The 18,907-nt window shown below is 37.1% G+C and overlaps 1 protein-coding gene across 4 annotated transcripts in view; it reads right to left on the bottom strand.

Moving 5' to 3' along the window:
• The window catches only part of PUS10 (pseudouridine synthase 10), a 76,779-nt gene that overhangs the window by 21,551 nt on the left and 36,321 nt on the right, over positions 1-18,907 (bottom strand). For all 4 annotated transcript variants that reach the window (XM_043917928.1, XM_043917929.1, XM_043917930.1 and 1 more), the window contains exons 5-8: positions 7,007-7,041; positions 3,640-3,751; positions 1,422-1,483; positions 1,084-1,129 (exon numbers count right to left, since the gene is read on the bottom strand). In XM_043917928.1, coding sequence (XP_043773863.1) covers positions 1,084-1,129; positions 1,422-1,483; positions 3,640-3,751; positions 7,007-7,041 — 255 coding nt within the window. The remainder of the gene's footprint in view (positions 1-1,083; positions 1,130-1,421; positions 1,484-3,639; positions 3,752-7,006; positions 7,042-18,907) is intronic.

Genomic DNA, 18,907 nt, shown 5'->3' with positions numbered 1-18,907 from the left:
CTTTATATAAACATGGCTCACAGGTCATTTAGGCAGAACCTCCCAGTTGGTATGGCAAAGCAGTGAGCTACAGCTGTACCCGGGTCCTTCTAGGTCACGAGGGTTGAGGGAAAAGGCCTGGAACAATGAGAAACCCTAGGCCTACTGCTCACAACTTAGAGCAACTTCACCTGTTAACCTCAGGGTGCTGGCCAAACATGGTAATGTTCTAGATGTGCCACGATGTGAGAAAAGGAGGGAAGCAGGGTTTTAGACTTGATCTGCATTTCTGATTACTTCTGCACAGGGCATTTGGCAAATGTTACAAACTCCCCAAGCCTCCAATCTCCCCAAGCCTCCAATCTCCCCCAGGTACTAAAAGATCCAGCAATTAGTCAAAGTAAGAGGAAAGACCAAAAGATGTATCTTTGGCGATAAACTTATATTCTTTTTAGCAACCACAACAGCAAAACATCCATCAGTTATATTTAACAACCATAACATCGGTCAGTAAAACTAGAATGTCTGAGCCTGTATAAAACCAGCTAAGTAACTGGGCTGTGAAAACCTGTCAGTAACATGCCAGGCCATTCCATCCTGGCATGACAGAAACTAAAAATACAAGCTAACTATTTTTTCTCATTAACATGAAGGCCAACTCACATCAGACAGTAAAGGAGAGTTTAAATAAAATACTCTTTTGCAAATGTAGCCTGAAATAGGTTCTATTAATTCAGGACTGTCCTAAATAAAACAATTTACTTTGGATTATATTTTCAAAATACCAATTTCTAGAAAACAAATATTAGAAGTTTGGAATGGTGATGATACTGAAAACATACTTTCCCAGATGATGTAATTTTGGGGAAACAATTCAGACACTGACACAAGCATGAGAATGTTTGTGTGTTATGACTTCTGAGCCACACACAAAGGTGTTGAGAGTTTAAAAAAAAAAAAATGAATGTAGCAAATAGAAATAGTTTGAGATTGATTCTTAGTATAACAGATTGCCAATATTTCTAATGCATATCCTTTTTGTTGTTAATTTGAATATTCAGCTCAGAAAAAATTCACTAAAGAATAAGAAGCAGGAATCCTTACCTGTTTGTTTTTGGCTGGCTTGAAACAATCTGGGCATATTGCACGTCTAAGCAAAATTCAAGTTAATATAAAAGATTAATGAGTTTATTTGAGGGTGGATAAAATTCAAATATTTTATACAACATGACTGCTAAATTCAGGATATCAGAAGCAGACAAAATGAATCCCTATATGAGCCACATTGGTTTGTCTAGACTCATATCAGAGAGCACACTTTAAACCTTCAGAGACATAACAAGTTCTGATATGCCCCTTAGAAAGAAGAACAAAACTATTTTCATGAAAATCAAAAGGTATTAACAATGCTGCACAATTGGCAATGTTAAGTTGTAACTTACAGGAAGTGGCAATCCTCAACTGTTTCTGGGTGAGCAAAGACCACACTCACTTCAAACAAGCTCTAAAAATTATAAAGACAGTTTAAAAATGAGCAAAAAGAAACTAACATCTAACAACTTATCAATGGAAACAGAATAACTCTCAAAGACTGGCTCAGAAAAAGTGACAAGGAAAACTGGAAATACTACTGTTTTCAAATCAGCTTGGTCACAGGGCAGCTGTAAAGGAAATAGTCTTTTTTTTTTTAACTCCCAGAACTCAATCACTAGTGATCCTATAGAAAACAAGCTTAAAACAAATTAAATTTGTATGATTTTTTGTAAAGTATATAAATTAGGTATGAAAATGAATGAGAACTCAGGGAATTGGAAAGGGGTAACTGAAACAAACGAAGATATACTCCTGTCAGTACTATGATTAGAATTAGCAACTAATATTTATGCACATGCCTAAAAACTCTGCCTGAGGTTTCTTTATTAAGTTCTCAAAGTTTTTAATAGATGTGATTTTTAAAAGAAAGATCTTAATTTTTTGTCTCATTAAAAATGTAATACATAATAATATTATAAAATAATGGGTTTTCAATCCCACTCCACTGAGGTAGAACTAGTAACAGTTTGACATGTTCCCTTCTAGCCATTTTTATGAATATAAACATAAATATATGTACTTCTTGGTATATTAAATAGACATTTAGAAAACTGCTTAATACAGTTAATATTACATCATGAACATCTTTTCACCTGTAAGACTGCTGAACATTTAAGTTGTAGTTAAGTTTTACCATTTTTAAAAAATGGTACAGTGTTGCTATATGGCAAACTAATATAACATTGTAAAGCAATTATCCTTTAATTAAAAATAAATTTTAAAAAATATTTTTTAAAATGCTACAATGAATATCCTTGTACACACAAAGAAGCACAATTTCATACTCTATATACATTTACCTCCATGGAGATTATACAAAATTTCACACTGAAAAAAAGATATAAATGTCATATAATAATTCTTCCTTTTTATTGAATTTTATATTTATCGATTGCATTGGATCGTCAGCAGGCCTATTAGCAACTCTTAATCACAATAGTGAAAGACTAATTTTTTTTGTTCTACTCAAATCAACAAAATAAAATTAAAATTATGACATATTCCTTTTACTTAAGAAAACTTCATTCATCCTGAATCTATTAGAACATTACTGCATCTTTTGTTTTCTATTTTCTGTTCTCACTGATTCAACATGTAAAATTATCTGTACTTCAAACTGAAATTTGAGTTAAAAATATTTTGCATCAATGACTTCTCTAATTTCCAAAGTACTTTCATCACCTCATTTCCTCTTCATACTATCTGTGAAGTGGTTTTATTCTCTATTCTCTCGGTATTCAGTTTAAAGGACAGAGTTTATTCTTACTAACAGAGGGAAACAGAGCTATATAATTCAGAATGAGGAAAATTTTTTAATTGTTTAGCTTTGAAAGATGGTTTTGTGATTTTATTTGAATAGGGGTGTGTCTGATACCCAGGGAATTTCCTTCAAGCAAAATGATGAAGCAATGAGGCCATACTATTAAAATCTAATTTAAGATGAGCTGGGAATATGTCCTGTTTCCACATCTGGAAATCTACTGAGCTCTTCCCTAAAATTCAGTCCATTTCAAAGGCTGAAGCAAGGTCTACCCTGGAATAGAGGGGATGGGAAGTGTTCTGGTTTCAAAGGCACTCTGCTTAAAATTAAAGACGAGGGATTTGAGATACCAACAAGGCGGGATAGGTTGAGCCCATGCTCCCTATAGTTGAACAGGTTCTGTCTACATATTTGAAAACAAGACTAGCCACAGACAACCAAAATTAAATAGTCTAGAGTTGACTCCACACTTGTTCATAGTTATTTATGTATAGCTTTATATCAGTAAATCTATCTAATTAAACTATAAATATACTTAAAGGCACAAATTCATTTCTAACCTTTTAAGGTCAATTAGGGTACACAGCACCTGTTACACTCATAAGTGTCTTGATTACAAAGAAATTTAAAAAAGAAAAAAACTTTAATCTCAATTTTAACCTCAATTTAAGAACTGTAAAAGCTTAAGAAACTTTTATTGGATTATTGAAAGAGAAGATTCCTTTGGGTAACCAAAACTCTGCCATATAATGAAGTAAAACTAGTAAAACCAGAGAATAAAATTAACAATGCTGATGACCCAATACCTTTCCATCAATGGGAACACCCAGTTCCTCTGAAAACAGGGGGTGAGTTATCCATTTGTAGGCTTCTTTTAGCTGAACTATATCATTTCTTCCCAGCGACAGACTCTGCTTTCTGAATAACATAAAAATTAATTCACTGATATGAAAAACATCATTTTTATGAAGGCAAGAATTTATGCTATCATTAAAATGTACTGAGTGCCTACTATGTGAAGGCACTATTTTACACATTAGATAGAAAGCAGAGACCAAAGCAGACAAAGTTTCCTCAGTTTGTGGACCTATATTCTAGTAGAATCAAGTAACTCCTTTTTTTTTTTAATGGCATATAGGACAAATTTTGAAGTTTCAAAGACAAAGGCATATAAATGAGTTTTTCTGAGATAGAATTGCCAGATTCCAGGATTTATATGTCAAAAGATGGAAAGATGGAATAGAGAAGATTGTTTATTGCTCAGAAATTACAAACTGTGTATTACAATAATTTCACCCAGACCAAAATGTTTACATCTACTTTCTTCCTGATAATGGGGACTTACTTTTGAGAAATCAATGTAAAAGCTGTACTTCTCTTTACTGGTAAAGAAGATTAAATCCTAAAGCATCAGTGCTCTAAAATGTTCACTAATTTAACAACATATACGTGTCTTAATAAACATTTTACATTCCCCCCAAATCTACTCATAGCCAATAAACAGGTTTGGGGAAGTCCCAATTATGATCTCTAGCTTTTAGTTTGTAACCTAAAATTGATAGAAAGGAACTGAAGTGAAAGAAAAGAAAAACATAATATGGTAATATTTAAACAGCTCTACTCTGAAATATCACTAATAAACAGGCCCCTGTCATTCAAATAATTAAATTTTTAAATCAGTTATAGCTATTTATAGGACTTCTTTTTAACAAAAGAGATGTTTAGGCCAACTTGTGAATCATTTCTTTTAACATCCAATTTTCACTAATAAAAAAGACAATATAGTCAATATATACTATACTATACTATATATAGTCAACAATATACTATATTTAATTCTTCAACACCAAAAGACACTATAAACTATGAGAAGAAAATAAAAAATAATTTTGTTGATTGCTAAATTTAATTGATCTAAAAATATAATTATATACACACAATATAAAGACCACTGTTACTCTAAAAATGTAAATTAAGAAATAGCTGATCTACCCATTTTAATCCAGCTGAGATAACTGTTTAAACTGAATGCTTTCATATGCTTTGGGATTGTGGTTTAACAATAAAGGACTCTGATAAGCCTTACATCTGACAAAAAAAATAAATTACTTCTCTACACTTATGAACTTATTCAAACACTAAGTGTTTGAGCTTCATAAGCTGTTCCTAGTTCTCTGAATATCAGAAACATTTTAGGAATTTTCAAAGACTATCTTGATATTGCATCAACAGTTTAACTAATGATTATTTGCATAAAACAGCATCACAGTTGAAAGTAAATAATTAAGGTATGAGCACACATTTTAAAGAATAAAAAGGTGAAAACAGAAAACACAAGAATGGAAAACCCTTTAAAACTGTTTAGACTTTAGAGAATCTAAAGTACAAAGGATTGTAGTCAAAGCCAATCCTAAAAACAGATTAAAACATTACTCATTATGTGTTTAAGAAAATTAATATTTTAGGTCCTTCGTAGTTTTTGAAATACATTTAAATTTAAAGCACCTTACTCCAGTTTAAAAACTTCAACTACAGGTATGTTTTTCCTTCCAGTTTAATGAACTATAGGAAAGGGTTAACAGACATTTTGGAAACCTTAGCCTCACCTTTAAGGTAAAAATACAGTACTTAAAATGACAGATTTTCAATCCTGCAAGTTGAATGTAGCTAATAGCTTTTCTAATATAATTAAGGGTGAATGTTTTCACAGAGGTCCTTAGCTTATGATTGATGGTCCTTTAGAGGAATCAGTAGTCATTAAGGTAAATTCAGTGCCAATTTAATACTTAGAAACTGCATTTCCCTCGCCTCTGTTAGATAACTAATGATGAGGATATCAATTACAATCACTTTTTCTATAGAGAACAACAGGATAACCATTCTTAAGCAAAGATGAACCAAAATACCCAATACACTATTTTTCTAAGTTCCTTGAATCAATTCTTTAATGGTAATCCCTCCACAGCCTTTTGACATGATTATTATAGAATGAACTAGGGATATTAAGAGAAAAGAGTAGTATTCTGCATTTTTTTTCTGTTTTAGTATCCCTATACTGATCAGGATCTTTGGAAGAGCTAACCTTGGTTTAAAATCGTTCAATAAGAAATAACCACAATAAGAAAGGAGGATGGAAACTGGAAACATTTAAAAAATAGCATGCTCTGACTATGCTATTAATAAAAACTTCTCAAACACAGGATCAAATTTCATTATGCCAGAATCACAAGCATTTGAGATTAATTTAACATAACCTAACAGAACCCAAAAACCTTTGATAAACATGTGGTTACTACCCTTTTAAAAATGCAGATGTGAAATACAACACACACAAAAATGCCAGATGAACTAATTTTCTGTAAAATACCAAGTATGAGATTCTGATACAGAAATTCGTAATTCTCTCTGGTTTTCTTTCAGGAGTACACAGGAATCTCCAGTAGTTACCTGGCCCTTTTCATACTGGTATAAAATTTTTAGTTTCAAAATCCAGAAAGCTCTGGGAAATTAAAGAGCTTTTTCCTTAACTCAGTTGGCAACCAAACTCTGACTTAAACATGTAAAGCTTTATCAAATTTGGTGTGAATACTGGTATGCTCCACTGCAGAAATATTAATGCTTGATAATACAATACTACCCCAGAGGAGAGAGGTATATCATATATGGTATTTACACTGTATTACATTTCCAAAGTCTAAAAAACTCTAAATTCCAAGACACATTTGCCACCAAGGGTTTCAGATAAAGGACTGTGGATGTATGTTTTCCATGTCTTACCTATGTATAAACTTATTGTTGGTCTGCCTTAACTAGGACTTTACTACGTATCTTTTACAGCAGAATTAGTTTTATAATTTAGTTTCTAAGACCAGCATAATATGTGTTCCTTTAAAATAAGCTGCCAAACTACATTATATAAGTGCATAATGATTATAAAATATACATTTATGTTCATGATAAATCTACCAAAAAAATGAGACTACTAACATGCTGTGCAATAAACCAGTTAAACAAGGTTAACACCTAAATATATAAAATAAAAATTTTTCTTTGTGCCAATTTCTCTAGTAGCTAGTGAACTCACTCTAAAAAAAGAGTAGTAGTAAAAGTACTTTAAGAATCAAGTAGCTTATATTTAAATGGTAGTAAAAATTCCCTATGTAAATTACTTACCCCATTTCCTGTTTTACCAGCAACCAAGCAGCATGCTGTAGGCAATTTAGTCACACCCAGAAAGAAGAGAAAAGGGAAAAATGTTCATTGAAATTTGGTTCCAATATCATTACTAAAGTGCTTAAGTAATTTGCTAATCAAACTCTCCCCTGTAGAAGAGGAGTTACTGTTCAGAAATGTGGCAATGACCTCAATCTCATTTAAAATCAGAAATGAGGTAAGATGCCTCATTTGCAGTGCTGACTTGCTGTGGCCTAGGAATTCAACAGGGGTATCCCCCTCCTCCCCACAGATTTCTATTTCTCATTAATAAGTTACAAGTGTTTTTTAATATGGGTGGCTCACATTTTTCTCTTAAAATATCTTATTGTTTCATGGGGGAAAGCCCAAACTGAATGAGTACATACTGTGTCCCCAAAACACAGATTTGAAGGACTCAGTTTTCTGTTTTTGCTTTTTAATACAGCTAACACTTTTAATTCAAATTAATGATATCCACATAAAAGTGTTTAGGAGAATAATGTACTAATGTCTATAACTCACTTTGAAATATAACAAAAACTAAGATGTGTGGGTGGATAAATGGATAGGTGTATTAAAAAAAAGCAAATATAGAAAAATAAGTGTAGAATCTAAGTGGGTATATGAGTGTTCACTGTACAATTCTTTCAATTTTAATATAGGTTTGAAATTTTTCATAATAAAATGCTATGGGAAATGCTCTGGGAAGGATTAATTAAAAAAACTGAAAACGAAAACAACAACATTTACAATCACAATTGTTATGAGGACTTAGTGAAATTCATGTAAAATGCTTTGTATACGAAGTGTGTGACACCAAGATGTCTCAGTGTGCCATTAGACTTCCACAGCTTTCAACTTAAAGAAAGGTGACATATGGCCTGCCCCATATATACGGCATTTTGTGAATACGACAGAAGCATAAATGTGTAAGTCAATAAAATACCACATGTAGTCTCTGCATCTACATGTCACAAAAATGGCCAGTCACACTCATTTTAAGACCTGGAGAGACAGCTTTTGTTGTTCATATGTTCTTTTAAACTTCAAATGGCTGGTAGGGCACCAGAGACTTCTAAAGACTTAGGATCATTCAGAAACATTAGGTGCATTAATTTGATCAGATATTAGCTAAGCAGAATAAATTAATCACTAGTTAGGTAAGAACTACAACTGTTCCCAGTACCTAAATGTCTCATCAGCACCTTCCAATCTATTATTTTGTTTACTTTGCTACCTCAAACTAGTATCATTTATAGTGCTGCAAGACCCCTTCCCTCCTGCCTTCCATTTACTCAAGCCTTCCTTGAAAGTGTATGGTCATGGTGGAATACACAAATTAAGGAGTTGGAAGACCTGGCTTTAGGCTTTACCAGATGTCTGGCACTCAATTTCCTAGTGTGTAAAATAAGAGAGCTAGACAAAGATGCCAGCAAATTTGGAAAACTCAGCAGTGGCCAAAGGACTGAAAAGGTAAGTTTTCACTGCAATTCCAAAGAATGCTCAAATTACCGCACAATTGCACTCATTTCACATGCCAGCAAGGTCATGCTCAAAATCCTCCAAGCAAGGCTTCAATAATACATGAACTGAGAACTTACAGATGTACAAGATGGATTTAGAAAAGGCAGAGGAACCAGAGATCAAATCACCAACGTCCGCTGGGTCATAGACAAAGCAAGAGAATTCCAGAAAAACATCTACTTCTGCTTCATTGACTACACTAAAGCTTTTGACTGTGTGGATCACAACAAACTATGGAAAATTCTTCAAGAGATGGAAATACCAGACCACCTTACCTGCCTCCCACGAAACCTGTATGCAGGTCAAGAAGCAACAATTAGAACCGAACATGGAACAACAGACTGGTTCAAAGTTGGGAAAGGAGGGCATCAAGGCTGTATATTGTCACCCTGTTTATTTAACTTCTATGCAGAGTACATCATGCAAAATGCTGGGCTGGATGAATCACAAGCTGGAATCAAGGAATCAAGATTGCCAGGAGAAATATCAACAACCTCAGATATGCAGATGACATCACCCTTGTGGCAGAAAGTGAAGAGGAACTAAAGAGCTTTTTGATGAAGGTGAAAGAGGAGAGTGAAAAGCTGGCTTAGAACTCAACATTCAAAAAACTAAGATCATGGAATCCAGTCCCATCACTTCATGGCATATAGATGGGGAAACAATGGAAACAGTGAGAGACCTTATTTTCTTGGGCTCCAAAATCTCTGCAGACAGTGACTGCAGCCATGAAATTAAAAGACACTTGCTCCTTGGAAGAAAAGCTATGACAAACCTAGACAACATATTAAAAAGCAGAGACATTACTTTGCTGACAAAGGTTCATCTAGTCAAAGCTATGGTTTTTCTAGTAGTCATGTGTGGATGTGAGAGCTGGACCATAAAGAAGACTGAGCACCGAAGATGCATTTGAACCTGTGATGTTGGAGAAAACTCTTGAGAGTCCCTTGGACTGCAAGAGATAATACCAGTCAATCCTAAAGGAAATAAATCCTGAATTTTCATTGGAAGGACTGAAGCTGAAGCTCCAATACTTTGGCCACCTAATGTGAAGAACTGACTCACTGGAAAAGACCCTGATGCTGGGAAAGATAGAAGGCAGGAGAAGGGGATGCCAGAGGATGAAATGGTTGGATGGCAGACTCAACAGACATGAGTTTGAGCAAGCTCCGGGACATGGTGAAGGATAGGGAAGCCTGGTGTGCTGCAGTCCATGGGGTTGCAAAGAGTCAGACATGACTAAGCAACTGAACAATGACAAGACTAAAGATGACTGTAATTTAAACTTTTCTGGATGGCTAACGGTCACCATTAATGGACATTAGTGGGTAAACTGCTCTATAACAGGGGCTATTAAGACTTCTAGGACTCTGAGATCATAGAAAAAATAAATAATGGTCTCCTAAAGTTGAAACCTTGGAGTCAATGTTATCCCACCTTTCTTCAGTCTCCATACTTTAAGAGATCAATAAATACTTGTTTCCTCATCTCTAAAGGGATATTAATATTCCCCTTGTAGAGATATTGTAAGGATTTAATGAAATTATGTATGCAAAGAATCAAGTAAGATTTCTGGCATGTACTTAATAAATGGTACCTATTATTGTCATTTTTAAATTAAAACCTTATCTGTAATTCACAAATAATAAAATTATTATCCCTTTAATTATTATCCCTTACAAGACTTGATCCTTTTCCTTCACATTCCAGACTGCTCTGCTGAAGGCAGTCCTGGAACCTCCCTCATCAATGAAACCCTCCTGGGTATCTGCACTGTAGAGAACTATCTGTCCTTTTTTTCAGAGGACTCAGACTCTTCTGTCCTTTTTTAGTGAACTTTTCATTTCCTCTTTTGACCTCTGTTCTCTATGGTCCCTTCCAGATGATGCCATCTAGTCTGTAATCTACCCTGCCATCCTCTGATTATAAAGCAGTGTATGGTGGAGGTAGCCAAGGGAAACCAGATTACCATGTGTAACATGTTAAATTAAATCAAATGTCTTTAGTACCTGAGATTTGTTAAAGGGTTTTTCCTTCTTAATCCCCTGCAGGCTCCCTGCTCAAGTATGCCAGCAGGTTGGACTGAACTAATCACACAGCAGGGGCTGGAAGGCTGAATCCCAAAGTAGTCAGTGTTGCTCAATTATTCAATTTTACCACATGCTAATAATGCCATGGACCTGCTTCTGCTGAGGTAAAAGGTGTACATTCCTCCCCTTCAGGTAACCAAGATACTTTTTTTTGTTTGTTTGTTTTTAACCAAGATACTTTTAATAAATGTTCTATTCCTTAGTCAGTGGAAAAAATTCATTCTCTGGAGTAAGAAATTTTATTCTTCCTCCCCAATAGAACCACTTAAAGTTATCAAGTTTAATCAAATTTGATACCAAAGGTAGCATGTCACCTCCTGAAAACTCAGGACCCACAGAATTTAATCCTGGACTCAGTTTTGCTAAATGGGGGAGTTGAATAACGTGCTAACTAAAGTGCTTGTGCGCTCTGGCAACACACAGACACACAGACAGACATACATACACAAGCATATACATACACAGACATACATACACAAGCATATACCCATACACATGTCATGGAAACTCTATGCCTGGGGACGGTTTTTAAGCCTAGAGTTCCAAGCTGGGGGTTCATTCACCAGCAAACAATGAAAGTGGGTTATAGTAAGGCCAGGTATTGAGGCTGTTCAGGCAGAGGAGGCAGGAAGGAAGGAAGGAGAGATGGGGGAGGCATTAAAAATGGCACTTGTCACATACAGATCAATGGAGAGCCTAGAATAAAACCACACACCTACAGTCAATTAATCTTCAACAAAGGAGGCAAGAATATAAAATGGGAAATAGTTTCTTCAACAAGTGTTGCTGAGAAAGTTGGACTGCTGCATGTAAATCAACGAAGTTAGAACACACCCTCACATCATGCATAAAGATAAACTCAAAATGGCTTAAAGACTTCAACATAAGATATCACAATATAAAATTCCAAGAAGAAAGAATAGGCAAAATGTGCTCTGACATAAATTATTCAATGTTTTCTTAGGTCAGTCTCCCAAAGCAACAGAAATAAAAACAAAAATAAACAAATGGAACCCAATCAAACCTACAAGCTTTTGCACAGAAAAGGAAACCATAAACAAAATGAAAAGACTGGTAGAAAATATTTGCAAATAATGCAACCAATGAGAGCTTAATCTCCAAAATATACAAACACCTCATACAACTCAACAACAACAACAAAAAACCCAAACAACTCAACTGAAAAATGGGCAATAGGCCTTAACAGACATTTCTCCAAAGAAAACATACAGATGGCCAGTAGGCACATGAAAAGATGATCAACATCACTAATTATTAGAGAAATGCAAGTCAAAACTACGATGAGGTACCACCTCACACTGGTCAGAATGACCATCATTAAAAAGGAAACTCTTTTTTTGAGACAAACTCACACTTGTTTGTTTACAAGTAACAAACACTGGAGAGGATGTGGAGAAAAGGGAACTCTCCTACACTGTTGGTGGGAACATAAATTAGTATAGTCACTATGGAGAATAGAATAGAGGTTCCTCAGAAGACTAAGAATAGAATTACCATATGATCCAGCAATCCCACTTCCGGGCATATACCTGGACAAAACTATCATTCAAAAGGGTACATGCATCCCTATGTTCATAGCATCACTATTCACAATAGCCAACTCTTTGGGGTTGGCAAAGAGTTGGACATGACTGAGCAACTTTCACTTTCTTTACCAAATACGCTATCAGGGAAGCCCCAGAATGGTAATACAACAATAATAATGATTAATAAGATTAATAAAAATAAAAATACAGAGTGGTAGGGGCTGTGACAGGGAAATATCTTGAGGGGACACTTAAGGCATCCTCAGTTCAGTCTTGTTAAAATTATCAAGAAGTAACATCTAATCTGAGTTCTGAAGAATCAGGTATTGAGAATTACCTGGGTGAAGAGTGGAGAAAATATAATCCGAACAGGGAAAAACTCTTGTGCAAAGGCCACAGAGCATCAGGAAACTCCTGGGAACTATAGGTTATTGGTCCCTAAGAGCTGAGGATGTGTGGCTGCAAAGTACAAAGGAGGAAACAGGATTAAAATGATAGAACTAGTGAACCCATGGTAAGGGGTTTAGATTTTACACTTAAGGCAAAATGGAGCCACAGAAGGATTTTAAGCAAGGGAGTAGCATGATCGTATTTGTCTTCAGAAATTCTCACTCAGGTTGCAATGTGAGTTAGAGAAAGAAGATGGTAACTAAGGGAAATGAAGACATTTGGTAAACTAAAGCAGTAATTCAAATAAGAAATCATATACATGGCAGTGGTGGTAGGACTGGAGAGGAGCAGGCAGCTTTAAGAGATAATGAAGACATAGACCAGCAGGACTTGGTGATCAACACTGATGTTGGGGTTTCTAAATTACCACCAATGCCCTTAAAACTCTAAAGTCTTTTGAATCCTACACATCTCTTGGGCTCATTTATGACAGCAAGGATAATACAAATATAGACTTGTACCTACAGGGAAACGACAATAGCAGTGTGGGCAGCTAGAGGCATGACCCTCTGTTCTTCTCCACCCAGCACGCAAACACACACACACACACACACACACACACTCTCTCTCTCTCTCTCTCTCTCTCTTCTTCTCTCTCTCTCTCCCCCACTTACCTACCTCCAAGTCTCCTCGCCACTATCACCTCCCTGCCACTTTTTTGTTCCCCAGAATCTCTGATATCAGACCTGTGATGTAATGACTAACACGGAGTCTGGGTGTCTCTTTTGATAAATAGAAGATCTGTTTTTAGCCATGTTTAAAAACCCACCTCAATCCTCTACATTATCTTTCTCTACAGAGTTGAGAAAAAAGAAAATGAAGCCAGACATATGATCTTCTCATTCCAACTTTTCCTACTACTGTTGGCAAAAAAAACAAAAAAAACTTTAGATAGCATTAAAAACGTTGAACATTTTATTTGTGACAAAGCAAGAGGAACAAAGCAAGGACAAATCAGCAGATGGAATGAATCTGCAGAGTCAAATTAGATACAGCTCTGTGCTGTGTGCTGTGCTTAGTCGCTCAGTCGTGTCTGACTCTACGACCCCATGGACTGTAGCCCTCCAGGCTCCTCTGTCCATGGGGATTCTCCAGGCAGAATACTAGAGAGGGCTGCCATGCCCTCCTCCAGGGGATCTTCCCAACCCAGGGACTGAGTCCAGGTCTCCTGCACTGCAGGCAGATTCTTTACCATCTGAGCCACCACGGTACAACTCTACTGATACAGTTTCCAAGAGCATTACTACTTCTGTTTTGTGAGTTTTAAGGAGAATCTGAGGGGAACTGGGGAAGAAAAAGGAGAATTTCCATTGCATTTTCCAATACTCTAGATAATTTTTGCCTACCTCTGAAGGATTTGACTGGAAATAATTACAAGAACAAATTCTATGGGGGTGGGAAGGTGGAATAGAGGTAGAGGAGGAGAAGGACCCGGAAACCAGAGCAGCTGCAATGAATGACGGCTCTGGGACAGACACAAAGACAGACAGCATTCAGTCTTGTCCGTCGGTGTCATGTGCTAATGAGGAGACAATCTGGAGACTGAATTTCAGGTAACTCCAGAGTTAAAGACATTAGTCAAATGGAGATAACAACAAATATCTGTTAGTAACTGGGTGTGGCTGAGGGTGCAAAGGTATTTCCTCTTAGAATTTGATTTTAGAGAATTAGCATTCACTGACACGGTCCATCTGGTCAAGGCTATGGTTTTTCCAGCGGTCATGTATGGATGTGAGAGTTGGACTATAAAGAAAGCTGAGCGCTGAAAAATTGATGCTTTTGAACTGTGGTGTTGGAGAAGACTCTTGAGAGTCCCTTGGACTGCAAGGAGATCCAACCAGTCCATCCTGAAGGAGATCAGTCTTAGGTGTTCATTGGAAGGACTGATGCTGAAGCTGAAACTCCAGTACTTTGGCCACCTCATGCGAAGAGTTGACTCACTGGAAAAGACCCTGATGCTGGGAGGGATTGGGGGCAGGAGGAGAAGGGGACGACAGAGGAGGAGAAGGGGATGACAGAGGATGAGATGGCTGGATGGCATCACCGACTCAATGGACATGAGTTTGAGTAAACTCCGGGAGCTGGTGATGGACAGGGGGGCCTGGCGTGCTGCGATTCATGGGGTTGCAAAGAGTCGGACACGACTGGGCAACTGAACTGACTGACTGACTGACTGACTGGCTGACACCCAGTTAGCATATGACACTGAGGGACAAGGCGAACCTTATTTGTCTTTATTTATATCTGTCCCCAAGCCTTCATTCACTGCAGCTGCTCCGTCTTTCCTGTCCCTTCTCTCCAGCTCTTCTTATGCTGGTTAATGCAAAGTGAACCTGCCGATTCAAGAGGCTTCAGTTCATCAACTGGCTCTATTTCAATAGTCATAAATACAACTTTACTTCAAAACAACTACCAAGAAAAACAGCTTTTTAAAAGTAAGTTTTAAGTTTTGGAATATTAAGGAGATAAATTAACTTGCTGATCACCTATTAATTGTTGAAAAAGGTCTTCAATAAATAACTCAAGAACTCTATAAAGAGAATTATTTTAAAATTATTCCAAGGTCTTCCCTGGTGGTTCAGTGGTTGGGACACCAGGCTTTCGCTTCCAAGGGCCTAGGTTCAATCCCTGGTCAGAGAACTAAGATCCTACAAATTGAACAGTACAGTTAAAAAAAAAAAAATTCAAATTAGGAAAATTATAAGACTGGAATCATTCCATATATTGAACTTGATTTGCACTAAATGTATTAATATTTTTAGGGATCAAGATTTCTTTATTGCATTTTTAAAATTAACTTTTAGATATTACTTCTTAAATATACTAAAAGAATATTATCAAAATAATCAGACTTCTGGCTTCAAGATAGTGGAAAAAGGCCCTTTGTGCTCACTTCTCTGGAAAATCACTGCAAAATAAGGAGAATGAGAAACAGAAAAAGACACTCCATCTACAGTGAGACAAGAATACTCATCACCCCAACTCTCGATGTACAACAGAAAAGGAATCCAGGAGTGGAAAATAGCAGAGCCCAGGAAGCTGATCCCTCAATTTTGGCAAAGAGAGATACTAGCTCCTCCAAGCCCAGCAAAGCTGAGGACTGGAAACCTAAGACAATAGAGGGTGAAATGTGGACTAAAAAGAAGAGGAATAGTTGAAGGCCTGTATAAAGAACAGATGGACCCCCCGTCCCTCCCTGACACCAAGCAATAGGAGACTTATACTCTGGGAAGCCAAACTAGAGGTGTCTACACTAAGGAGCCCCTGGCAAGAGGACAGCTGGAGTGAAGCCCTGCAAGGAAAACAGGAGGGGTCCATACGAGCTTACAGTCTGAGCAGAGAGAACGGCAACCCCCTTTCCTACCCTGCTCTGGCACTCAGGCTGCCAAGCTTATACCTTTCTTGATGGGAGACTAGAGGATTCTTCTCTGGACAAACTGGATGCTTTTTGAGGGAAATTTTTCAGATAATGTGATATGGTCCTTTCATATAAAAAGTCAACTTACTACCTGTTCTCTTCTAATAAAACTCAGTCAACAGGCACCATCATCCCACACATAACTTTCAATCACCTTTTAATGTTCTGTACTTAAATGAATGCACAGAGACCATAAGTCATTTGAAGAAAATCTCTAACATGAAAGGAAGAAACCAAAACACAAACACAAGTGGAAAGAACAGTGCACAAATTTCCATGTGCCCTTCAAGTCAGCCTCAAGTTATCAACATTTGGCTAAACATATTTTACCTATCTCGATTACCTTTTTCATTTAAGAGGGATGTGGGCTGGAGTTACCATAAGAAAATCTCAAATAATTTCACCTGTGAACAACTCCCAATGGAAACATTTTTAAAAGCAATATTCTTTGTTATTTAAACTTACATTGAAACATTTCAGATGTCAATTTAAACATACGTAAGGGAGCTCATAGTTTCTCAAACTTCTTTTGGGGCTGGAGAAGGGTACATAAGTAAAAAAGTTTGGAAAGCATTTACTGAACCTTAGCATAGACAAACATCATTAGAAATGAAAAAGGGACTAAAATCACATATGTGGAGAAGGGTTTTTTTTTTCTCATTTTCTGTTTTTCCTCTCAGATAACATGTAAAAAGTACAGAATATACTGGTTTAAAAAAATATTTATTTATTTATTTGACCGTGTTGGGTCTTAGCTGCCCTGTGGCATGTCAGAGCTAAGTTCCAGAACCAGGGATCAAACCCGTGTCCCCTGCATTGGAAGGTAGATTCTTAACCACTGGACCACCAGGGAAGTCCCTGAAATACACTGTTACTTATTGTGGAACATAATTTTCTCTCTCACTTTCTCTGTGTATATTTTATCAACCTCAAAGGTTTTTTTGTTTTTTCAGCAAAGAAGTATGAGGGCCCTTGGGGAGTGGAGGAGAAAGAAAGACCTCCTTTCTCCCTTTCCCCATTTCTTCCTCTTACTCTGATCACTGAATAGACATGAATTCCCATAGGTTCTGCTGGGAACCTAGGTAAGACATGCTGGATACGGTCCAGAGTGGCCATAGTCAATGACAAATGTCTTGTGTCCAAGTGTGGTAGGCATATATTTGTAGACAAAATAGACACAAATTCCTGCCCTTGTAAAATTTATAGTCAAGAAACAGATAACAAGCAAAATAAATAAGTAAATCACATGCTATTTCACGTGATAAATGCAATGAGAAACGAGCCATTTATTGGTCAGTTCAGTTCAGCTACTCAGTCATGTCTGACTTTTTGCAACCCCATGGACTGCGTCACGCCAGGCCTCCCCCATCCATCACCAACTCTCAGAGCTTGCTCAAACTTATGTCTATAGAGTCGGTGATGCCATCCAATCCTCTCATCCTCTGTCATTTCCTTCTCCTTCTGCCTTCAATCTTTCCCAGCATCTGGGTCTTTTCCAATTAGTCAGTTCTTTGCATCAGGTGGCCAAAGTATTGGAGCTTCAGCTTCAGCATCAGTCCTTCCAATGAATATTCAGGACTGATTTCCTTTAGGATTGACTGGTTTCTTTTAGGATGGACTGGTTGGATCTCCTTGCAGTCCAAGAGACTCTCAAGAGTCTTCTCCAACACCACAGTTCAAAAGCATCAATTCTTCAGTGCTCAGCTTTCTTTATGGTCCAACTCTCACATCCACACACGACTACTGGAAAAACCATAGCTTCAGCTAGATGGACCTTTGTCAGCAAAATAATGTCTCTGCTTTTTAATATGCTGTCTAGGTTGGTCATAGCTTTTCTTCCAAGGAGCAAGTGTTTTTTCATTTCATGGGTGTGGTCACCATCTGCAGTGATTTTGGAGTCCAAGAAAATAAAGCCTGTCAGAGCTTCCACTGTTTCCCCATCTATTTGCCATGAAGTGATGGGACTGGATTCCATAATCTTAGTTTTTTGAATGTTGAGTTCTAAGCCAGCTTTTCTACTCTTTCACTTTCATCAAGAGGCTCTATAGTTCCTCTTCACTTTCTTCCATAAGGGTGGTATCATCTGCGTATCTGAGGTTGATATTTATCAGTTACTGTGGAGAAAACTAAAACAGGAAAGAGGAATGGAAGAAGAGCAATTTGCAAGTTTAAATAGGGTAGTAAGGGAAAGCCTCACTGAGAAGCAAAAAAAAAAAAAAATGAAGAAGGTGAGGGAATAAGCCATACATATACCTAAAGAAGAAGTATTTTCGGCAGAGAGAACAGCAATGCAGAAGGAGGCAGAAGTGTGCCTGTTGTGTTCAACGTGGCTAGACCAGTCTGGGAAGAGAGCAAGTACCTAGTGATGAAGTCAAAGAACTAAGGTGCAATGGTAGGGCAGGGCCAGTATAGGCCCTTGCAGGCAATTAGAGGACTCTCATTTCACTCTGAGCCAGATGGGGAGCCATGGAGGGTAAACTAAGGAAGGATAGGAACTGATTTACTTTTTAAAATGGTAAGGGACAAGCATGGAAGCAGGGACAGTTTTTAGGAGGTCACTATAAAAATCCAAGCAATTGCTTAACCTGCCTCTGGATAAGGGAAATTATCTTGACAGGTACAACAAGGAGAAAGACTAGGGTTGTTTCTAGGATCTCAATGCCTTCAAATTAACCAGTCTGTTACTAGGTCAACAGTCCGTGGCCTATTTGCTGGAAGAGTAAGTTGGGGCTTTACCAGCTAAAACCCTGTCCTAGGTTTTGGCCTGTAATCCTCTGCTTCACACTGTGCTGGATTATTCTCTTCCAAGAAGGAGCTCCCAGTGCATAGTGGGCAGGCAGGAGGTACCACA

Source organism: Cervus elaphus, chromosome 11 (genome assembly GCF_910594005.1).
Source record: "Cervus elaphus chromosome 11, mCerEla1.1, whole genome shotgun sequence".
Taxonomy (NCBI): Eukaryota; Metazoa; Chordata; class Mammalia; order Artiodactyla; family Cervidae; genus Cervus; species Cervus elaphus.
Note: the sequence above shows the minus strand (reverse complement) of the source record. Positions and strands in the feature narration are given on the sequence as shown.